This window comes from Prionailurus bengalensis, chromosome A2 (assembly GCF_016509475.1).
Source record: "Prionailurus bengalensis isolate Pbe53 chromosome A2, Fcat_Pben_1.1_paternal_pri, whole genome shotgun sequence".
Classification (NCBI taxonomy): domain Eukaryota; kingdom Metazoa; phylum Chordata; class Mammalia; order Carnivora; family Felidae; genus Prionailurus; species Prionailurus bengalensis.
Window position 1 is genome coordinate 162,062,259 of NC_057348.1, and position 24,417 is coordinate 162,086,675.

Sequence of the window (24,417 nt, forward strand, 5' to 3'; positions counted from 1 at the left end):
ACCCTGAATTAGTCTGCTTAAAAATGATTTTGTTGTTTCTCTCTCTCTCTTTTTTTAAGTTTTTTTTTTTTTTTATTTTGAGAGAGAAAGAGAGAGAGAGAGAGAACGTGTGTGAGCAGGGGAGGGGCAGAGAGAGAGGGAGAGAGAGAATCCCAAGCAGGCTCCATGTTGTCAGCTCGGAACCCGAGGTGGGGCTCAAACTCACAAACCGTGAAATTGTGACCTGAGCCTAAATCAAGAGTCAGATGCTTAACCAACTGAGCCACCCAGGCACCCATCTATCTCTTAAATAGATCATCAGTCTGTTCCTTTTTCCACTGTCCATCTAGCTTGGACTATTGCAGTAGCCTCTAGCTGGTAGCCTCTAGGTTTTTCTGATGGGGTTTGAAGTGATGGTGGGGTTCAGAGCCGATGGCCAAGAAATAATTCTTGAAGATACCTTTGGTGCAAAAGGGGATTTTATTAAAGCATGGGGACAGGACCCGTGGGCGGAAAGAGCTGCACTGGGATTGTGAAGTGTGACTGATTATATATATACCATTAGGTTGGGAGGGGGTTAGGGAAGGAGTAAGTCTAAGGAATTTTGGAATCAAGGTTTCCAGGACCTTGAGGGGCTAGCCGTTGTTAGGAAACCATCATTTATTACAGCTTAGTAAAACCTCAATCATGAGACCCTTCAGATGTATATCAGGGGCCATGTGCTTAGAGTATAATTGCCAACATACACTTGGGGGCTAAGATAAAGGAGGTTTGCAAATTTTTATGTGTTTAAGGAGACTCGCAGGATCCTGGGGGGGTCAGGATAATGTTAAGCCAAGATTCCCTTTTGCCCCCTAACAAAGTGTCACCATCAAGGCAGCTGAGCTTCTAGAGGGAGGTCACTCTGCCTGTTTCAAGGACTTGTCAATGGGCTGTAGGCAGTAAGGGAATTTAATTTTTCATCTGCCTTAGTTTCCCACATCGCCATGGCAAGCACTTAAACTCCCTTACATCTTGATGAGGGTGCTATTAGGACTCTAGGAAATGGAGTCTATAGGTTTCTGGAAATTAGGCTATGGATAATATTGCCTTTTTCTTTCAGTTTACTAAGTTATCTGTACACTGAAGGAGACTCCTGCCCTGCAGGACTGTGATCTCTATCAGTCAAACATTTGCTTTCCTTCCTTTCCCTTGTTCTTGGGCAGCCAGGAGTGTCCGAGGAATATCACACATGTCCCACCCGGGCGGGGAAGAAGAGCTGTTAGCCTGTACTTTGCCCTCAACCTGCCTTATGCTCCCTCATCACTTCTACCTCCAGCCTGATGCCATTTCCCCACGTGCCCAAGCTGCTCTCAGCACTCCGAATGCCTGTGGGGTTTGCCATAATCCCTCTGTCTGAATGTCCTTTGCAGGGAGATTTCTACATGCCCTTCATGACTCAGGGTAGGCGTAAGCTCCCCTGTGTGGCAGTTTCCTCCTCCAGTGTGTCTTGTAATGTCCTCCATGAGAGTACCTGCCACAGAGAATGAATGGTTTATGGATTTATTTGTAAGTTTGTTTCCCCACTTGGCTGTGTCTCCATATTTTCAATAATTTTTAAAAAATTTATTTATTTTGAGAGAGACAGAGCATGAGTGGGGGAGGGACAGAGAGAGAGAGAGAGAAAGAGAGAGAGAGAAAATCCCAAGCAGGCTCTGCACTGTCTGTGCAGAGCCCAACTTGGGGCTGGATCCCATGAACTGTGAGACAATGACCTGAGCTGACCTCAGGAGTTGGGTGCTTAACCAACTGAACCACCCAGGCGCCCTGTTTCTGCATCTCGTAGGATTTACAGCCCTTCCTCTTCACTCCTCTGAACACATCTCTGTGACAACACGTGTTCTATTGGTCCATGATCATAGGGTTCAGTCTCCTCATTTGACTGAGCTCCTTGAATGGAGATTTGTCTGGCAGGTCTTTAGGCCCCTGTGTCTCATATGGTGCCTAGCCTGGTGGATTCCTCCTTGTTTGCATAGTTTGTGCCTTCCAGACTTATATGATTTCTGGAACTCCAGCCCTCTCTTCACCCTCTTTGAGAGGAAGGGAGAAGGGAGAGTAAGTGCTAGCCACAAAGCCACTAGGGGGCAGGGAACCCCCATCCTTCCCCAGACCTGAGCGCACCCAGCCTTCCCCACAGAAATCAATTCCCCACAACCCAATGTACTGAAAGATCGGGTTTTTTTTTTTTTTCCTGAAAAATGGTCAACTCAGCAAACAATCAACTTGCTAAATCAATGAGGAGTTATTTGAAGCTGCGGTTTTACTCAGAATGCTCTCCAAATGCTTAACATTTCAAAACAAGGGAGCTTTTTCTCCATTTACTGTTTTCTCTATTTTGGGGAAATGATACTCCACCGGGCTGTGACTCTCTGCCCCTAAACTGACCTCCACTGTTCTGGGAACAGACCTCCCTGAACTGTTCTGGGAACAACACAGTTGGGATCATCACAGGGTGGGATTGAAGGCTTCTGTCTAATTACTTCAATGAATTGATTTTCATGGAATTAACCTAGTGCCCCCAAAGAGGGTGGGGATTGTTTCTAGATGGGGTCTTCCTTGCCAGGGGAGTAAATGGGGTGGGGAATGGGAGAGACTCTTCTCACCAAGAGGTAGTCTGTGTAGACCTGAGCCCTTGGTGGGCAGTGCCAGGATCCCTAGGTTTTCTCTGGCTTCCTAACAAGATGGGCATGACCAGCCCAGAGGGGAGCTGGACCCTTTGGGACAGAGCAGCCCCCAAAACCTGGTCAGGGCCCCCAATGCTCTTCCTTTTTGCAGGATCTCTGGAAGTCTAGCACCACCTGACACATTTCAAAGACCAAGCCTGGTGGGACAGCATGAGCTCAAGGCCATTCATCAGCTTCTGCATTCCCATGAAAAGTGCGGTCACGCAGAGGGACCTTGAGGACACTCCCCTAAAAAAAAAAAATGCTAGTCACAAAGGGCAAACACTGTCTGGTTCCAGGTACATGAAGTATCTAAAGCCCTTAAAATCACAGAAACAGAAAGTAGAGAAGTCGTTATCAGGGGCTGGGGGAGGGGAGGGGCATTAAGGGCTAATGAGTACAGAGTTTTATTGTTGCAGGGTGGCCAAGTTCTCCAGCTCTTGCACGAGGAAGGTACTTAATGCTCCTGCACTGTGCACTTAAAAACGGCTAAGATGGGGAGGTGCCTGGGTGGCTCAGTAGAGCCTAGGACTCTTGATTTCTGCTCGGGTCCTAATCTCACAGTTCGTGAGTTTGATCCCGGGATCCTGGAGTTCAAACCCCACTGATAGTGCAGAGCCTGCTTGGGATTCCCTCTCTCTCCCTCTCAAAAATAAATAAACTTTAAAAAAATCGGTAAGATGGTAAAATTCTATGATGTTGGTGTGTTGTTGTTTTTTTAAAAATCCATAATCAGGCATCTGGGTGGCTCAGCTGGTTAAGCTCAGACTTCCGCTCAGGTCATGATCTCTCAGTTCATGGGTTCTAGATGCCTCACTTCATGGGTTCTAGCCTCTGTGCTGACAGCTGGGAGCCTGGAGCCTGCTTCTGTGTCTCCCTCTCTCTCTCTGCCCTTCCCCTGCTCACGCTCTGTCTCTCTTTCAAAACTGAAAAGGCATTCCAAAATTAAATAAATAAAAACCATAATAAAATAATAGTCTTTCTCAGAGTCCGGCTCCTGTAGTAGGAAGCTTCCGGATACTATCATCACGCACAAAAAGGGTTTCGTTTATAAGCTGTTGGAAAGCATAGAAGTTCCAGCATTTCAATGTTAGCCGGGCTCTAAGAAGGAACCCTTTAGCCTGGCAAGCAGCGCGTTCCCCAGGTCGGGTTGGAGGGTCCCCCAGGAGGCGTGTGAGGAGTTGCTAGAGGGTGGGGGTGGGAGAAGGAAACCGGCGTCTTCTCGGTTTCCTCAGTCTCGGGAAGGGGTCTCAGGTGCCCAGGGTAGCGGACACCAGCCGGAGAAGCACCACCTACTGGGCGCCGTCCCCGCACCGGCCAGGTTCAGCCTCTTCAGGCTCCACGACTTCGGTCCCAGGGACGGGAGCACCCCGCACTATGACCCTCTCCGGGGGAACCCTCGGGGGCGCCGCAGCCCCAGGCCCAGCTTCCGCTCTCGAGTCCTGCCCTTCGTGTCCCCAGGAGGGGGCGGCCGGGGGGGGGGGGGGGAGGCGTGCCTGTCCCTCGTCTGCACCCCGCGACCTGGCACCAGCCCCAACTCTCCCCTCCACCCTCACCGCCTCTGAGGGCCCGCCCCTGCTTTCTCTCCGCGCGGCCCTCCTCCCGCCCTGGGCCGGCTGCTGCGGGGCTCTCGGCCACTTTCCGGAGCCATGGAGCCCACGACGCGCCCGGAGCCGGAGCCGAGGTGCCTGCGCATCCGCGCGGGACGGGGGGCGGGGGGCCCGAGGCCGGGCGGGCCGCGGGGAGGGGGTGAGCAGGGGAGGGGGGAGGGAGGCGGGCTCCTCGCCTTCCCCGAGGAGGGCTCGGCGGCGAGGGGCCGATGGCAGGGCTGGGGGAGGAGGCTGGTAGCCACGGATCCGCCCCGTCCGCGCTCGCTTTTGTTCCCCACCCCGTGCGCTGTCGGGTCCCCTTAACTGAGCCCTCGGGGTGGCCGGTGGTTGCCCCAAACAAGACTTATGATTTTGCCCACATTTGAGCCCCCTGGGCTGTCACCGTTGAATGCTTTTCTGTCCTCCTGATGACTGCCTGACCTGCGGGGCTGGGAGTGCGTCCTCCCCAGGCTAGGCTCTGGAAGCTTCTCTGGCCATCTCTTTCTGTGGGCTTGAACTTCCCGGGTGCAGGGCAGATTCCCCAGACCATTGGGAGCTTTGCTTGGACGGCTGAACCCACATCGCCCTCGAGCTATATCCCGAGAACAAGTACAGGTTGCTGGAGAGCGTCACTATAGTTCTAGAGTGAAAGCTCTCTTTTTCTCTCTCTCCTTGCCCTGCTGGGGTCTCCAGAGGGGCTGGGAGATGGTCAGAGGGGAGTGTGGGTAAAGGAGAGAGTGAGGGAGGGGGAGTTTTGGTTACCTTTTGTCCGAATTTTTTTTTCTGTTTTTTTTTTCTTTAAATATTTTTTGAGAGACAGAGAGAGAGAGAGAACGAACAAGCAGGGGAGGGGCAGAGAGAGAGAGAGAGAGAGAGAGAGAGAGAGAGAGATGGAGACAGAATCCGAAGCAGGCTTAGCGCTGTCAGTGAAAGCCCCACATGGGGGTCCAACCCATGAACCTTGAGATCATGACCTGAGCCAAAGTCAGCGGCGCAACCACTGAGCCACCTAGGCACCCCCTCTGCTCCAGAGAAAAGTTCGCAAGGCGAGGGCATAGGTTGGGTGGGTCCCTGATTCAATACAACACACAGTTTAGCAAAGGCTCATTAATTTACACACACTATGATGGGTAATCATGTGAGCAGTGGAGCTTACTTGGGAAATCAATTCCTTTCTTCTTCAGACCTGCTGGAGGTCTCTGCTTCCTTCAGCTATTTGCCCACTAGTGTCTTTTTTTAAAAAAATTAATGTACCAAAAAATATCACTTCATTGGCTTGGGATGCAATGTGAAGTTACTTCTCTTTTTTTTAATTCAAAGTGGCATCACTTCAGTCACTCTCTTCATTTCTAAAAACTGTTTTTCTTCCTTTCCTCACCCCTTTACCCCATGATCATTCATTTAACACCACTTATTAAGCCTATACTATACGCCAGGCACAGTATCAGGGACTAGGGACACAGGACAAGACAGGCATGGTCTCTGCTCTTATAGAGTTTCATACCAAGGGTGGTAGAGAGAATTTCGAAATTAGATGAAGTAAATACTATCAGCTGGTGCTTATCGAATGCCTTCTCTGGGTCATAGATGCGATGGTGAACAAGATAAAGCAGGTCCTCCTTCTCATGGGACTTACCTCTTAGCCGTGGAGAGACAAAAGAAAGCAATAAGCAAGTAAATGCACAATGTGAAAGGTGGTTGCAGTGGTTGCTGGGGGTGTACAGAACAGGCATGTGGGGGATGCAGAATGCTGTTGGGATGCAGTAGGGCGGATTGCTGTTAAATGTAGGATGACTGAAGAAGGCCATCTGTCCCACAGGGCCAATGCGGTAAAGATCTAAAGGAGGTGAATGCGCCTTGCACGAGTCCGGGGGAAGAGTGTTCTAGCTCAGGTGAACGACCAGCACCAAGGCCCAAGGTTGCACATTTGGGGAACAGCAGGGAGGTCCATGTGACTACAGGAGACAAAACAAGGTGGAGAGGGGTGGGAGATGAGATCAGAGAGACAGCTAGAGTCCAGATGGGTAGGGTCTTGTCGACCACTGTAAAGGCTTTGCTTGTTATTTCAAGTCAGGGGGAAGCCACGGGGGGACTTTGGACTGATGAATGACATTATCTGTCTCCTGTTTGTGCAGGAGCACACTGACTGTCTACAGACCATAGCCTCTAGAAGGGTAGAAGCAGGGGGAATCAGTGATTCTGTTATTGCAGAAGTCCAGAGAAGAGTTGATGATCAGTTCGGTCTGGAAAAACCATGAAAGGCTTGACCCCAGCTGACACTTCAGCTAAGTGGGGCTCGAACTGTGAGATCATGACCTGAGCCAAAGTCGGACACTCAACCAAATGAGCCATCCAGGTGCCGCTCATTTTTAAATTTTGTAATTACTTCTCTTCATTTATGGATCAAAAAGAAATGATTGAAATTAGAACATATTTAAAACCGACTAAAAAAAGGAGTGGGGAGAACAACTCTATGCGGATGTCCATTCTTCTAAAACTAAGCTGCAGGGACGCCTGGGTAGCTCCGTCGGTTGGGCCTCCGACTCTTGACCTCAGCTCAGGTCATGATCTCGCAGTCTGTGAGATCGAGTCCCATGTTGGGATTCTCTCTCTCCTCTGTCTCTGCCCCCTTGTGATTTGTGCATGTGCTCTCTCTCTGTCTCTCTCTCAAAATAAATAAATACTTAATAAAAAATAAAAGTAAGCTACAAATTCAATGCAACGACACTCTAGATTTCAACAGGGTTTCCTGAAGACAATGACAACTGATTTTCAAAGTTCTACAGGGGATTAAAAAGCCAAGAATACCGTGACAGTTTTGCACAATAGCAAGGTGTTGGAACCTGCTCCATTACATAATGAAGCCTCATTTTAGAGTTATATTTTTAGTAGAATAACATTAAGTCATCTTGGTTTTAGTAATTAAGGCTTTCTGGTTCAAGAATAGATTGAGTGTCCAGTGGACAAAACAGACAACCTAGGGAAAGACTCATGGAAACATGGGCCCCTGGTATCTGACAGAATCATTTGGAAAAGGGACTGTTGAAGAAATAGTTCTGGGAGGGGAGCCTGGGTGACTCAGTCGGCTGAGCGTCCGACTTCAGTTCAGGGCATGATCTCACAGTTCGTGGGTTTGAGCCCTGCATCGGGCTCTGTGCTGACAGCTCAGAGCCTGCAGCCTGCTTCAAGTTCTGTGTCTCCCTCTCTCTCTCTCTCTCTGCCCCTCACCCACTTATGTTCTCTGTCTCTCTAGCTCAAAAATGAATAAACATGAAAAAAAAAAAAGAAAGAGTGCTGGGAAACTTGGCTCTTCCAGTGGTTTCTGATTCAGTTAGGAATGCTAATCTTTAACCAATGGTGGCTTAACACCAGTGCTTCTCAAACTTGAATGCTCATGAGAATCACCTGGAACTTGTCAAATGAAGAATTCTCATTCAGCAAGTCTGGCGTGGGGCTGAGATGTTGTATTTCTAACATGATCTCAGTTATTGGCAATATCGCTTGTTTGTGAACCACACTCTGAGTAGCAGCAGTTTAAATCATTAGAATATCAGCTGTTTACTTAGCAAAAGGGCAATCTCAAGGATGTTTTGGTAGCCCAGTGATGTCATCGGGGATCCTTTTATCTTTCTGCTCTGGGGTCCTTCAGCAACATTTGTTCTCTTATTTGTTACCTCATTGCCTCATGATATCAGCTGTCATTCCAGATGTCACATTTAAATGTCAAATAAGAAGAAGGGGGAGGAGGGGCGCCTAGGTGGCTCAGTTGGTTAAGCATCAGTCCCGACTTCAGCTCAGGTCATGATCTCACTGTTCCCGAGTTCAAGCTCTGCTGACAGCTCAGAGCCTGGACCCTATTTGAGATTCAGTGTCTCTCTCTGTCTCTGCCCCTCCCCCATTTATGCTCTGTCTTTCTCACAAATAAATAAGCTTTAAAAAACTTAAAAAAAAATAAAAAGAAAAAATAAAAAGAAGAAGGGGGAGGAGGTGAGAACAGGAGCTCTCTACTTGAGTCTGCCTCTATCATCAAGAAAACAATAACATTCTTAAAAGGCCCAGGCAAATATTCCCTCAACTGTCATCAGATTGAACTGGGTCACATGGCCACCCCTGGTCGAAAGGAAGCTGGGAGAGAGAACGTATTAATTTCCTGTTGCTGCTGTAACAAATTGCCACAAAGTTAGTTGCTAAAAACCCACCAAGCTATTATTTTACAGTCTGGAGGTCAGAAGTCCTAAAATCAGTGTTGGGCAGGATTCTTATGGAGGAGGCTGTGTAGCAGAAGCCATTTCCTTGCCTTTCCCAGCTTCTAGAAGCTGCCTGCATTGCCTTTGGCTGGTGGCTCCTTATTCCATTTTTAAAACCAATCGTGTAGCATTTTCAAATCTTTCTCACTCTCTGACCTCTGCTTTTGTCCTCACATCTCCTTTTTCTTACTCTGACTTTCCTATCTTCCTCTTGGAAGGACCTCTTTTAGTGTGATTATAATGGATCCACCTGGATGATCCTCTAGGATCCTCTTATCTCTCCGTCTCAAGAGCCTTAATCACATTGGCAACGTCCATTTTGCCATGTAAAACAACACAATCACAGATTCCAGGGATTAGCACATGGACATCTGGTTGGGGGGCATTATTCTGTCTATCACAGTTTCCCCCAGCATGTATAATGGGTGATGAATACAGAGAAGGGGGTTGTTGGTTTAGTCAGTCAACAGTGTTGAATGTCTTTTTTTTAAGTGTTTATTTATTTTGAGAGAGAGAGAGAGAGAACAAGAGCAAGCGAGCAAGGGAGGGGCAGAGATAGAGAGAGAGAGAGAGGGAGAGAGAGAAGAGAATCCCAAGCAGGCTCTGTGCTGTCCTCGCAGAACCCCATGTGGGGCTCGATCCCACAAACCGTGAGATCATGACCTGAGCTGAGATCAAGCGTTGGACACAACCGATCGAGCTACTCAGGTGCCCCTACAGTGCTGGGCATCTTACCAGTGTGGATTTATTTCAGAGACAAGAGCACAGAGAAGATTGTGGGAAACAGGATTTCTTATCCCAATCTAGTCTGAGTTGACTTCAGTAGGCCACATCCTTTGGGAAAAACCAAAAAGAAGGCATTTTTCTTGCTGCTCCTCTATCCACTCTTGCATGGGTTGAACACTGATGTGTTTCTTTTTGTCCCAGCAGAACCAACCAGAGCCTGTGTCAGGAGAGGAAACTGGAGCCAGAGTGCTCCATGCCGGAACTGAGGCTTCTCCTCTTAGGCAAAAGTGGTGCAGGAAAAAGTGCCACAGGAAACACTATTCTGGGCAAACCTGCATTCGTGTCCAAATTCAGTGACCACATGGTGACTAAAACATGCCAGAGAGAGAGTGGGTTCACAAAAGAGAGAAGGGTTGTGGTCATTGACACCCCTGACCTTTTCTCCTCAAAGTCTTGTGCCAAAGACAAGCAACGTAACATTGAACACTGCTTCGAGCTCTCTGCTCCCAGCCTCCATGTCCTGCTTCTGGTAATCCCCATCAGCTTTTATAAGGTCGAGGACATAGAGACAGTCAAGGGGATCCAGGAGGTGTTTGGAGCTAACTCCAGGAGGCACATCATTATTGTCTTCACTCGGAAGGATGATTTGGAGAATGACTCACTGAAAGATTGCATTGAAGATGAGAACTCCCTTAGGGAGTTGGTTGAAAACTGTGGAGGCCGATACTGCGCTTTTAACAACAAGGCAAGTGAGGATGAGCAGGATGTCCAGGTGAGAGAGCTCCTCTGCATGGTCCAGCGTTTGGTGGATGAAAACGGAGGACCATATATCGTGAATCTCAGAAATGAAGGCAGTGGATTCCTGGTAAGAAATGCTGAAGGTCCTCAAGGATCTTTGTGGTGAGAGCTAGTGGGTTGAAGATAAGCACGGATAAGTGACCTGTCACATTGTGTGGTGGAACCTAGGCTTTGTTTAGGAAGTGTTTATCTATGATCTGGAAAGATGAGGCACCAGATGGTAGGTTGCTTTGAGGATTACCCTTTGGACTTTGAAATTTATTGGCAAATTAATGGATACAGTTAAGTCCTTACTTAAGTTTTTCCCTCACAGTATTGGACACACAAATAGACTCTTTCTTCCCTTGGTTTCAATACAGCTATACTCTTTTTGGTTTTTTTTCCTCCTACTCTTTCTGGCTCCTCTGGAGATTGTTGAGTTCTCTTCACATGGCCTCTAAAAGTTGAGATCTTCAGGGTGTGGTTCTAGGCTTTCCTCAATTCTCTGCCCTCCAGCTTTGAGCTCCGTTGATCGCTAATGGTTTCCAGATTTGTCACTCCTGTCCAGGCCTCTCCTCTGAATCCTGCTCCCTTATCCAGTTGCTGTCTGATGTCTCCACTTGGCTCTCCTATGGGATCTCAGGCTTCACAAGGTTACACTTTTGGTTTTCCCTCTGAGATGTTTTCTCTCAACTGGGTAAATGGTGGTGATGCTCCTTGAACCTAAACCCAGAGGTCGGCTTTGCTACTACTAGCTGGCAGCTGATATTTGAGAAGTCCTTAGGTCTTGTGTGATCGGTGTGCCTGGAATCCATGCATTTCTGTCCATCTCCACTGCCCCCCCCTCTGCTCCAAGCCAGCCTCCGTTCTTGCCTGTACTGTTTTACAAACAACCTTCCCCTCATTCGTTCTTGTGCCTTACCCCTCAATCTATTTTCTACACGACAACCAGAGTGGTATTTTATTTAATTTCTAGACTTGAGTGGAAAATATATTTGTAATGAAGGAAGATACAAAAATCCAGGGTTTTGTTTTCGAGGACCTCACGCTTCTGTTTGAGTGACTCATGCATAAGACACGAAGCAGTTCCTGATTCAGTGTAAGTAAGTGAATGTTGGTACAGAGGAGTCTTTAAATGCAAGTGTCCATGGATGTAAAGCAAAGCAAAAATCCAACGTGGGGGCAGTTTTGGTCAGAGTGAATCTTCTGAGAACTGGTGAGTGTTAAACCCAAACAGGATGGAAATGAGAAGGAAGGCAATATTTACTGAGCACCTGCTAAGTCCCAGACCCCCAGACTGATCAAATCTTCACACCTACTCAATGTACGACGAGGACCCTGAGGCTCAGGAGAACTTGTCACTCTCTTATCTCCTAGCCCTGACCTCCCTCTCTCTCTCCTTTATAGCCTCTGTCTCTCCCCTGAAGGCTGTATGGAACAGGGATGCCAGCAGAGAGGGAAAGGGGCACAGAATGAACTGTCCACAGTGTACCCAGAACACAACCCCCTGTTGTGTAAAATTCTGCAGTGACTGTATGTTGATCTTCAGATCAAGTTTGGAATCCCTGACCTGAGCTGGCCCCTCACCCTCTAACTTACTCTTTATGTGTTGGTCCCACCGGCCTTCCCTGTGGGGTCCTTGACTTATACTCATGTGTGCTCTAGAGCTTTGAACTTGGAATTTTCTCCACCTGGAAACTTCCCCTCTCCCATCCCACCCCGTTCCAGGTCTGCCTCTGCTAGAGCTCCTTTGCTCAGAAAGTCTTCCCTGTGGGTCCCTGGGATGAGCTCCTACAGCCCCCCTTCCCGCAGGGCGCTTCTCCTCCTCATGGCCATCAGCCAGTCAAGTGGTTGCTGTGTATGTGCTTTCAATGGTTGCCTCCCCACAAGCTCCCTGAGGGACTGAACTCCTATCCTTTTTGTTGACCACAGTATCTTATTTTTCTGTCTTGTGTGAAAAGGGATAATACTATGTATCTCAGGGTTTAATGAAATGCTGACAAAGTTATTTGCAAATACTTGAAATGCATTCAGTAATTATTAGCTGCCATTATTATTACTATTATTTAATTTTTTAATGTTTATTCTTGAGAGAGAGAGAGCACAAACAGGGAAGGGGCAGAGAGAGATGGAGACAGAATCTGAAGCTGTCAGCACAGAGCCCGACATGGGCCTCAAACCCATGAACCATGAGATTATGACCTGAGCCTAAGTCAGACGCCCAACTGACTGAGTCACCCAGGCGCTCCATAGTTGCCATTATTATTACTGTTATTATCATGGACGTGTATAAGTTTCACGTAAGTTATGGAGACATTAAGGACTTTAACAACCCAGAGACTGAGCAAGATTCCCACTTTTAGGACCCTGTTACCAAGAAAGGAAAACATTTGCACATATAAAGATGTATATATAAGGATATTTATCATTGTATCTTTTCAAATAGTAAATCCAGAAATAAGCTTATGATCTATCAATAAAGGAATCATTTGGCTCGGTCAGTAGAGCATATGACTCCTCATCTCGAGATTGTTAAGTTCAAGCCCCATGTTGGGTGTAGAGATTACTTAAAATAAAATCTTTAAAAAAATACAGGAATCATTACATTAGTATGGAATTTTCCATATCCATGCTATGGAGTAAATAGCATCTTCTAGAAAAATTGGGTTGATCGATATGTACTGATTTGTACAGATGTACAGGACATAGTATTAAGCAGATTGAAACCTAGCCAAGTTCTCCCCATGTGTTCATATATGCTTGTGTGTGTTTGTATAAACTTAGAAAAACATAGAAGGATGTATGTGAATTAGCTATTGTTCCTTTGGTAGTGGATTGGGAATTTAAAAATTAGTAATTTTTAGGGGCATCTGGGTGGGTTAGTTGGCTCACGTCATGATCTCATGGATTGTGGGTCCAAGCCCCGCGTCATGCTCTGTGCTCACAGCTCGGAGCCTGGAGCCTGCATAGGATTCTGTGTCTCCCTCTCTCTCTGCCCCTCCCCTGCTTGTGCTCTGTCTCTCTCAAGAATAAATAAACATTAAAAACATTACCAATTTTTAGATCATACACATTTGCATTGTAAAAATGTTTTCCATTTAAAGAACATGAAAGACCTTGAGTTGTGCCAGGTAAGAAGAAAGAAGTGTGATAATCAGAGCTGAATGGAGAAGACCCAGGGAGGGAGATGGTGGAAGGTATCAATGGTTTGGGGTAAGGCCAAGTAAGAAAGCAGAGGGAAAATTTCCTTGGCTAGCATGGAAATTTAACAAAGATAAGGTTAAAATAAAGTATTGGGAGTTTCTAAGAATAGCAGATTCATCCACATTGCGTATCGTTGTTTTCACCTTCTCTTTTGATTTCATGACAATTTAAGTTTGGGGTGCGACTGTATGGCTTGGCCAGGCAGGGGAAGGGAATACCAACTGTGTGTTTGACCTTCCATCCTCTGTTGTCTCCATTTGCCCACCTGGATGGAGAAGGTTCCAAATTTTCCTGGCTCTCATGTCAGAAGAAGGATCATCTCTGTACCGGGGGTGTGGTGCAGGGAGAAGGCACCAGAGATGTGTGGGGAGCGTGACTCCCAATCTCCTCCCTTCCCCTGGTCCCTCAGATGCACATCACAAACATCACTGGGCTAGTTTATTCTTCTGGGGAATCCAGAAGCTGTCTTTAAGCCTCTGGATTTTCTCCAGGAACAGAAAAAACTCTGGAAGACTTTGGAAGGGATTGCTATTACCACTGCAGACTGGGGAGAAGGAAAGTTAGAGCTTCAGGACAAATACCTTGGTTAGATGGCATTTGTGGGACTCACCTGAGTGAGAACAAGACCCATCTTCATATTTCTGGGAAGCCTGTTGTGGTGGCAACAATGGGGTTTCAGGATCGACTGTCATTATGGATGGGTCTACAGAAGCCAACAAGGAATAGGACCACGGCCTGAATTTGACCACATCCCAATCATCAAATTACTCTGAATTATATACTTGTGTCTCCATTTCTTTGCTTTGTGAAAAGATGAGATTTTGGGTCTCTGAGCATCATTTCCCCCTTTATTTTCTAGGATCATGTGAATGAAGCCACATCTCAGAAGGGGGACAATCCACATGGTAAGATGATCCTTAAAAATGTTAAGCTCAGGGGTGCCTGGGTGGTTGATTGGGCATCCAGCTCTTTATTTCGACTCAGATCATGATCTCACAGCTTGTGAGTTTGAGCCCTGCATCTGGCTCTGTGGTGATAGTGTGGATCCTGCTTGGGATTCTTCCTCTCTCTGTGTCCCCCAACCCTGCTCGTGCTCTCTCAAAATGAATAAATAAATAAAAACTTAAAAATTAAAAAAAAGATAAGCTCATATCTATATTCTTTTGAATGCATTATGCATCAAAATGAAGTGGAAAAAATAGATAATTAGAAACAAAGATGTGCTCTGGGGACCTTGCTCAGGTTCGTGTCCACAACCTGTCCCCCAGGAAACTCCTAACACTTGGGAGTAGGTATGGCAGCAGCAAAGGTGGTGGACATGGAGTGGGTGTCCCTGGCTTTCTCTGAAATGTTGTGGAGGTGGGCTTGTCTTTTGTGGCTTTTTTTGTGACTCAGCCTTGTCTTCCTGGCCCTGGATCCAAGACTATACAATGTTGACTCCTACTGGGAAAGCAGAAATTACCTTCTTGGGGAGCACTAAGTTATAGGATTCTATAATGGAGTTCAGTATCCATGTAATGATTGTCATTAATGATTCATCCTGCACACTGCACAAATCGATACATATAGATCTACCTCGCTCTGTTTAGTAGATGCAGTTTTGTTCACGGTAAGGGCGTACACGCCTAATTCAACTATCCCTTCCTTCCTCCCTTCCTTCTTTCCTTCCTTTTTTTTAATTATTTTTTTTAAATCAGGCTTTACAAAAATTTTTTTTAAGTTTACTTATTTATTTTGAGAGAGAGAGAGAAAGAGAGAGAGAGAGAGAGAGAGAGAGTAAGAGAGCACAGAAGGGGCAGAGAGAGGGAAAGAGAATCCCAAGCAGTCTCTGCACCATCAGCACAGAGCCCGATGTGGGGCTTGAACTCATGAACTGTGAGATCATGACCTGAGCTGAAGTTGTAAGCTTAACTGACTGAGCCACCCAGGCGCTCCCAACTATCCTTTTATTGATGGACTCTCATGTTATTTCTGGGCCAGCTCTGTGCAAGCACAGAATATTCAGCAATGAATAAGGTAGGTGAGATCTCTGTCCCCATAGAACTCCCCCAAATAATAACAATAAAATAATAATAATAATAATAATAATAATAATTTTAATTAACTAGAATGTTTATAGCATTTTTATTTATTAAACAAAATAATTATTCTTTTATTATTATTTCAATTTTAATAATGATAATAATTGCAGTTGACATTATGTGCTGGAAAAATATATAGAAATAATTCAATCCTCCTAGCGTATAAATATAATTCTCAGAACAACCATATATTCTTAACAACCCTAAAGTATATTCCTCATGACAGCCCTAGGAAGAGGGTGGTATTATCATTAGTCTCATTGACAGATGAGTAAACTTAGCCAGAAAGATGTGAGCTTAGGCAGAAGTAGGGATTTAAAATTCTCCGGATGCCCTTCTGTCAAGACCTGAAGGAACTTACCTGTTATGGCCCCAAATTTTGCCTCGTGGTGGTGAGTAAATAGCACACCACGGGTAGCCACGGGGTGGCTCAAAAAGTTGGAAGTGACCTTTTATATGATGTAGACTTGTATGAGGTGATTTGGAAGAAAGAAGGAGCTTTCCCAAGGCAACATAACAAGGACGTGGTGTCACTAGCATTTCAGTGGCTTTCTTTAAATGCCGCGTTCATTCCACCTCCCAGACTTGGCGGCTCTGACACCAAGTGACAATCCATACCCTTAGCGCCCAGGATGCCTCAAACTCTGAATATTCTCTGTATTGCTGACTCTGCCCTTTGCTCAGCATGGAGGTCTGGTGTTGACCTTGGATCAAGGAGAAGTGATGGGGACAGGGCGCGTGTGCAGAGACGGTTTTGTGGTACAAGTTTCTACAGTCATGTATTGAGGCATAATGAACGTAGAGTGAAATACACAGATCTTAAGTGTAGAGCTCAGTGACTTTACGTATCTACCCATAGTGACCATCCTCTAGATAAAGATCTTGAGCATTTCCGTCACCTTACCTAAGTTCCTGCTGCCTCTCCCCAAAGGGAACTGCAACCCAGATTTCTATCCACATAGATTAATTTTGTCTGTTCTTGAACTTCATATAGCGGAATCAGATAGCATGTGGTTTCGTGTCTGGCTTCTTTCATTTAGCATGTTTAGAAGATCCATGCGTGTTGCATATCAATAGTTCATTTATTCATTCTTTTTTGTTTTCTTTGTTTTTGTTTTTGGTTGCTGAGTAGTCTAACATTTTATGAATATACCACCAAGGGGCATTTTATTTTATTTTATTTTTTTAATTTTTTTCAATGTTTTTATTTATTTTTGGGACAGAGAGAGACAGAGCATGAACGGGAGAGGAGCAGAGAGAGAGGGAGACACAGAATCGGAAACAGGCTCCAGGCTCTGAGCCATCAGCCCAGAGCCTGACGCGGGGCTCGAGCTCCCGGACCGCGAGATCGTGACCTGGCTGAAGTCGGACGCTTAACCGACTGCGCCACCCAGGCGCCCCAAGGGGCATTTTAAACTCAGATTCTCCCTTGTCCTGCCTCAGCCCATGGACTTCATGGACTTTGGTAGCAAATGAAAGGAAATCTAAGGACGAAGACCTGTAAAGGCCAAGTTTAACTGATTTTCATGTTTCTGGGAGGTCTTGAGCTTTCTACACATCTCCTAATTTATTCGTGGCCGCCTTTGTGGTTTTTACTTGAATGGGTGAGTGACTTCTGACCCGGGACTATAGTCCTGCTGTTCAGAGCATTACTTCCATTCTCTGTAAAAACTGGCAAGGAGGAGAAATCATAAAACCTGTCCACATCTCCATATTCGGCCTCAAGAAGAGACTCTGAATCTGCCCTTTTGTCCCACAGGGCCAGGGGAGAAGCAGCTGCAGGCCACAGGATGTGAACCGAGCCCTGAGTTGTTGGAACTGAGGATCGTGCTTGTGGGGAAGCGTGGAGCCGGAAAAAGTGCCGCCGGGAACAGCCTTCTGGGGAAGGGAGTCTTTGAGACCAAATTCAGTGAAAAGTCGGTAACCCAGATGTTTGCGTCTGTGAGCAGAACCTGGAGAGGGAGGAAAATTTGGGTCATTGATACTCCGGACATTGCATCTTCAAAGGACATTAAAGCTGAGCTTCAGAGACATGCCCCTCAAGGCCTCCATGCCTTCCTGCTGGTGACCCCGCTGGGCTCTTTCACTAAGACGGATGAGGCTGTGCTGGACACCATCCGAAGCATTTTTGGAGAGAAATTCATTGAGTACATGATCGTCCTCCTCACCAGGAAGGAAGATCTAGGGGACCAGGATCTAGAGATGTTCTTGAAAAGCAATAATGAAGCTCTCTACCAGCTCATTAAGAAATGCAAAGACCGGTACAGCGCCTTCAACTACAGACTGACGGGGGCAGAGGAGCAGTGCCAGGTGGACGAGCTCCTACAAAAGATCGTGGACCTGGTGCTGCAGAACAGGGCCAAGCCATGTGTCATCAGCCAGGAAGGTACATATTGTGTAAAACACATTTTGTATATGCTTTTGACAGCCAGATGTGACATGTGCAAGAGCTTTCTATTTTCTGAAGGGCATAGAGAAGCTAAAAAGGACAGGTCCAGGCTCTTGACGAGCTTTTCTCTTTCTCCTTCCTTTCTCAGATGTTCCTAAGGTAATGAGCCTTTCCCCTGCACACTGTCCACACCTCAAACTCTTTAATTTTTCCTTCCTGATCCTTATCCCATCTCTCCAAGGTGATGGTGAAGGACTTAAGGGAAGGAGTTGAGCTTTTTCTAATCTCCCGTTTTCCCCACAGTGTATCTGTGGTTTGGGGCTCAGGACTCAGCGCTGGTGATGAGATAGTTCTGAACCATTGGTTTGCTCTTCTCTTTCTCTTAAGCCCACTCCATCTCTCTTTCTTTCCCTCTCTTAACTTCTTGGTTCTTTTTTTTTTAAAGTTTATTTATTTATTTTGAGAGAGAGAGAGAGAGAGAGTGAGAGAGAGAGAGAGAGAGAGAGAGAGAGAGAGAGAAAGCAGGGGAGGGGCAGAGAGAGAGAGAGAGAGAGAGAGAGGGAGGGAGTTGAGAATCCCGAGCAGGCTCCACACTGTCAGTGCAGAGTCTGATGCAGGACTGGATGCTTAACCAAGTGAGCCACCTAGGCACCCCTCTTTTTTTTAAGCTTAATAATTTATTTTTGAGGGAGGGAGAGAGAAGGAGAGAGAAGATCTAAAGTGGGCTCCATGCTGACAGCAGAGTCTGATGTGGGGCTTGAACCCATGAACCACAAGAGCATTACCTGAGCTGAAGTCAGATGCTCAAAAGATTGAACCACCCAGGTGCCCCAGCTAGATGGGTTTCTCAGTCCAGCCACACTACCTGCTTCTTTAGCAGAAGTCCCCATGCACTCTGTGCTACATGCTCTATTGCCCTGAACTGAGATTCTTCCAGGCCAGTATGAGTCATCCCATTCTGTCCCATGGCAAATGTCCTCACCTGGAAAGAACACAGACTCAAAATAGCCCTTTCGTATTTGCCATGGAGCCCCAGGTGCTGGGGAGCCTCCTGAAGAAGCATAGATATGTGGGAATGTCAGGAGAGGCTGTGTGGAGAAAGCCCAGTTTGAAATGGGCTTTAGAAAATGGGTAGAGTTTGGATGGCTGGCAGAAAGCTGGAAGACATCGCAGAGGGCACACTAGCAATCTGGAACAATGATGGAAATGGAGAGTTTGTGCCTCTACATGAAGTGGGAAATCATGGAGGTTCTTGGGAGCCACCTTCCGAGGGTATGGGAGCAGGGACTGAAGCCTGTGACAAATGTGGGAATGTGGGAGGATTAATCTCTTTTTCATCCTTTATGCATAACTATGAGATTGTGGGTTCAGGACGAGCAGTTCAATAATTTCCCCTGGGGTAACAGCACAGGGTAGGCTTCCCTCACTCTTTGTTTCTGGGTGGATATTGGTAACTTGGCCAACGATGCATAATTGAGAACTGTGGAAAAAGGCAGCGTGGAAGAGAAAGACCACAGGACAAGTTCAGAGTCACAAGGAGTCCCCACTACACACTCTGCAAGGGCTCTGTACATCTGTCATTCCATCTAGAGGAACATCTGTTCTCCATCATCGCCCCACAGAACAGGGGAGGGCGTGTTCACTGTTATAACCTCTAGGTACTTTTTGACTCCTTGATGAAAGAAAGACACAGTTCAGTTTAATGTGGTTTTAATGAGACGTGAATTGTAGCATGATCCGAATGAAGGAACTAGTAATCTGTTGATAATATATGTAGTTGCTTTTTCATGAAAAGTCAGTTCTATGGCATAAATTTTCAAATACATCAAGGAGATTTTGCTGCAGTGACAGCACTAGGTTGGCAACAGGAAGCCATAGTTGCAGCAGGAACAGAAGCCCAAGAGATGAGATGTATAGCCCGGATGTATCTGAGTAGGTGATGGGTCATACAGCCAGTAGCACCCACAGGAGTCAGAGAAGGTACCAGAAAGAGGGAGCAAGTTCAGAGATAAGGACAATGGCCATGTCATGGGTGAGCACTGGGCAGAGACGGTGGTCCAAGTCGTGCTTGTGGGTTCACAGGGTGCTTGGCTGGAAGAAGCCGCCCCCCACCCCCATACTTGGGGATGGAGCTGCCGGGTGAGGGGGTGGCCACAGTGCTCTCTGAGCATCCTCTGCTGTGATGTCTGGCATCACTTTGAAAGTCGCACACAGATCTGCCCATGGTCATGAATCTTTCCTGCTTTCCTTTTGACAGACACGCTGAGCATTGTCCTCGTGGGGGGCAGCGGCACCGGGAAGAGCGCCACGGGGAACACCATCCTTGGGAGGCGTGACTTCCTCGACCAGCTCCGAGCACAGCTGATCACCAGGAAGAGCCAGAGCAGCAGGAGGATGTGGAAAGGGTGGAGGGTTGTGGTTGTGGACAGTCCCTTGCTCTGCCTGACAGCCAGCACTGAGAGGTGTCCATCTGGGCTGGAGGAGGAGGTCAAACACTGTTTGTCCTGCTGTGAGGGAGGGAACATAGTTCTGGTCCTGGTGTTCCAGCTGGGACGCTTCACTGAGGAGGACAAAAAGGCAGTGAAGAATCTAGAGACCATCTTTGGGGAGGATGTTTTGAAGTACACGATTGTGCTGTTCACTCGGAAGGAAGACCTAGAAGGGGGGGACTTCAAAGTTTACCTCCAGGAGACAGATAACAAAGCTCTTAAGAACATAACTAAGAGGTGTGAGGAGCGAGTGTGTGCTTTTAATAACAAAGAAACTGGCCAAGCCAGGGAAAACCAGGCAAGTCTTCTTTTGACAATGGCCGTCGATCTGATAAAGAGCCACGGAGGGCATGGTTACCCCCATGAATGGGAGAATGTCAACAAAATCATTAGAAATAACCAGGAAAAGGACAAGCCCAAAAGCTTACTGAAAAATTTAAAAGATATGGTATCATCGGTAACTGATGCACGTGGGGTGTCTTTAAGTTAGAGACACCCTCAGTTGGGGATGGGTGTGAGGTAGGGCTGGTGGGAGGGGAGGAGGGTCCATGTCTTAGAGGGCTTGAAGGGCACATGCTGGCCACCTTGCAATGCTTCAGCTCTTATTAGGTGAATAAATTGTCAGGCTGGGGCAGGGGATTAGAAAGGAGAAAGGAGAAATTAGGTGGGGAAATCTTGAAAGAGGCTCCTGAGATTGAGTGGCCATTGAGGGTCAGAATTAAATCACAAGAATCACCTCACCTGTGGACATAGAGTGGAGTCAGGACAGACACGGTGACCAAGGCCAGCCCGGGGTCAGAATACAGACAAATACCCATGAACCAGGGGATCCAGACACATGAGGGTAGAGTAATGAGCAGTGTCCAGCCAACTCCTGGTGTGGCAGAGTGGACAAGCTGGATCCCGTGGGCCTCTGGGTGCCCAGGGCTGCTTGTCAGGCATGCTGGTCTCCTGAGCTGCCTTGTCGCCATTGGGCAGAACTCGGGCCCAGCACATTCTTTTCTTCCTGGGGCGGATATTCTTTAGTGCTGTCTTCATTCCAAGCCTGAATGGAAAGTGGGCCCCAGTCTACTCTTCTTTATTGTTCCTTAGGAAATGATCATGAGTCTATGAGGTTTCCAAAGATTTTATTGCTAACCATCACAGTGAAAGACAGTAGAACAAAAATCCAAAATGTGGTAAAACTGCCAACATGAGACAACATTGCAAAGTTCCAAAATTCTATGTAGAATTCTAGATTGCCTCCAGACAAGTTGAAAATTCCTTTGCACTTTTCTCTCTCTCTCTCTCTTTTTTGGATCCCCATGGGTTAGGAATTAGGGTAAAGCTCAGAGGATTCAAATAATAGTCTCAAACACACTAGGGGCTTGTTGTGTCTCACGTCAGGAAGTCTGAGGGTAGGCAGTCTGAGGCTGGTGTGGAATGTGGCCTCCACACTTAAAGTTGCTTCTCCATTCCAGGATGGTGGTGTTCCCTGACATTTGAGCAGGTTATGTTGAGGGGTGCCTGTGCGGGCAATATTTGAGATGAGAACCATGGGGTTTTCTTCCAGGTAGGTGTAGTCAGATGCTGTCAGTATTAACTGTTTTATATATGCTTTGAGGACAGGATCTACATCATCCATATGCTTTTATTTTTGGAAAGTTATCAGTTGCCTTCAAGATTAACCCACTTATCAGAGCATGGACCGTCACCATCAATACTGTTGTACTCTGCATAACCCTGAAAATGACACATTCTGGAAAATGTATGTATAAGTATATTCAATTGAGTGAAATAATAAAGATGAATTATATTATAAATTCACGTCCTCCTGATTTCTATTTTTCTGGCTCCAGGGCATACCATGCCTCCATGAAGAGGCTATGCAGATGTTTAGACACCTTGACTCTGGTGAGGTTTTTGCATCTTGCGTGCATGAGGACCTTAGAGTGGGTGACAGCCATTTCACGAGGCCTCTGCCAGCTCAGGAATCTTCCACTCTGGGCATTTCACTAGAGCAAGGACAAATAAATTAGAACCAAGAGCATGGAAGGAATAAAGCCTAGAAGGCATTATGTGCCTCTTCCCAGAGCGTCTCTTCTGTTTGAAGGCAGGCACAAACCCCAGTGTGCCACCCTAGGTTGAGCAGGTGACATTGGAGCTGCATGAGGTGGGGGATGGGTGGGCTAAGCAATGTGGCATCTTCTCCCAGGCAAGACCTAACATCCGTCTCCACTTTCCTTTAGGACCACGCTTGAGACATGCGACAGTACTGCCATGTGGGTTCCTCCGAGAGGCACGTGCTGAGAATTAGGAGTGCCAGAGGCTTACGGGGCACAGGGGTGATGCCAAGGCTGTTAACGACTAAAGAGGCAGCAGAGGGCTGTCTCGGTGATTCAGACGGTTAAGCGTTTGACTCTTGTTTTTTGGCTCAGGTCATGACCTCGTGGTTTCCTGAGTTCAAGCCCTGCTTCTGGGATTCTCTCTCTCTCTCTCTCTCTCTCCCTCTCTCTGCCCCTCCCCTGCTCGCTCTGTCTCTGTCTCTCTCAAAATAAAGAAATAAACGTAAAACCCTTTCAAAAAAATAAAGAGGAAGCAGAATTGGTCTGAGAGAGCTTCCACACTGTGATGCAGGTCTGACACATGCAGGAGGAAATGGGGGAGGCGCTGCTTGGGTAGGGAGAGCTGCACATCTGAATAGTGGGTTCTAGGGCAAAGACTGACCCATAGTGATGATATCCTGCATTGGGCACTGGCAGCCTTTGGCTAGGGACTGGCTGGGAAGGGCATGGCTTTGGCTCAAAGCTGAAGTGGGTCCTGAAAGTGTCATAGTTGGAGGCTGCCAGCTAACTGCTGGCTTTGGAGCAGAATGGAAGTTTCCTCCCCTCTCCTCCCCTTCCTTCCTCTCCTCTTCTGTTCTTTTTTTTTCTTTTAATTTTTTTTAATGTTTATTATTTTTATGTGTGAGAGAGAGACAGAGAAAGACAGAGAGCAAGCACGGGAGGGGCAGAGAGAGAGAGACAGAGAGAGAGAGAGAGAGAGAGAGAGAGAGAGAGAATCTGAAGCAGGCTCCAGGCTCTGAGCTGTCAGCATAGAGCCCGATGCAGGGCTCGAATTCATGAACCACGAGATCATGACCTGACCTGAAGTCGGATGCTTAACCGACTGAGCCACCCAGGTGCCCCTATCCATTCATCTATTGATGGACACTTAGACTGTGTCCATATCTTGGCTATTATGAATAATGCTTAATGAACATGGGGGTGCAGGTATCCACCAAGATCTTGATTTCATTTTCTTTGGATATACACCCAGATGTGGGATTGATGAATCATATGGTGATTTTATTTTTTTAATTCCTTCTTCTTCTTCTTCTTCTTCTTCTTCTTCTTCTTCTTCCTTCTTCTTCTTCTTTCTCCTTCTCCTTCTCCTTCTCCTTCTTCTTCTTCTTCTTCTTCTTCTTCTTCTTCAAGATTTTATTCTTAAGTAATCTCTACACTCAGCATGGGGCTTGAACTCACAACACCGAGATTAAGGGTCACACACCCCACCAACTGAGCCAGCCAGGCACCCCTATTTTTAATTCCTTGAGGAACTTCTACACTGTTTTCCAGAGTGGCTTCACCAATTTACATTCCAACCAACAGTGTACAGGGTTCCTTTTCTTCACATTCTCACCAACATTTGTTATTTCTTTTTTTTAAGTTTATTTCTTTATTTATTTTGAGAGAGAGAGAGAAAGAGTGAGTGAGAGAGAGCAAGGGAGCATGAGTGGGGTAGGGGCAGAGAGAGAGGGAGAGAGAATCCCAAGCAGGCTTCTTGCTGTCAGCACCGAGCCCAACGTGGGGCTCAAACTCATGAACCTGAGATCATGACCTGAGCTGAAGTCTGATGCTTAACCTACTGGACCACCTAGGTATACCTCTCTCCTGTTGTGGTTTCGATTTGCATTTCCTTGATGCTGAATGCTGCTGAGCACATTTTCATGGTTTTTGCTGCCCATTTGTATGTCTTCTTTGGAAAAGTATCTGTTTAGGTGGTTTGCCCATGTTTTAATAATCAGTTCTTCTTCTTCTTCTTCTTCTTCTTCTTCTTCTTTTGCTATTGCATTGCATGAGTTCCTTATATATTTTAGATATTAACTCCTTATCAGATATATCATTTGCAAATATCGTCTCCCATTCTGTACATTGCTTTTTCAATTTGTTAATTGTTTCTCTTGCTGTGCAGAAGCTTTTTACTTTAAGGTTAT

The 24,417-nt window shown here is 46.6% G+C and overlaps 1 protein-coding gene across 2 annotated transcripts; it reads left to right on the top strand.

Annotated features, from left to right (window-relative positions):
• Window positions 1-4,248: 4,248 nt before the first annotated feature.
• Window positions 4,249-23,912, top strand: GIMAP8 (GTPase, IMAP family member 8). 2 transcript variants are annotated; one of them, XM_043589878.1, is made up of 6 exons: window positions 4,249-4,365; window positions 9,448-10,108; window positions 14,084-14,129; window positions 17,065-17,691; window positions 19,952-20,437; window positions 23,900-23,912. In XM_043589878.1, coding segments are annotated over exons 1-6 (1,857 nt in total). In that variant the 5' UTR covers window positions 4,249-4,330; the 3' UTR covers window positions 23,902-23,912. The 2 variants fall into 2 exon arrangements, with proteins under 2 accessions (XP_043445813.1, XP_043445812.1); XM_043589877.1 differs by lacking the exon at window positions 23,900-23,912 and having other exon boundaries at window positions 19,952-21,985.
• The last annotated feature ends 505 nt before the right edge of the window (window positions 23,913-24,417 follow it).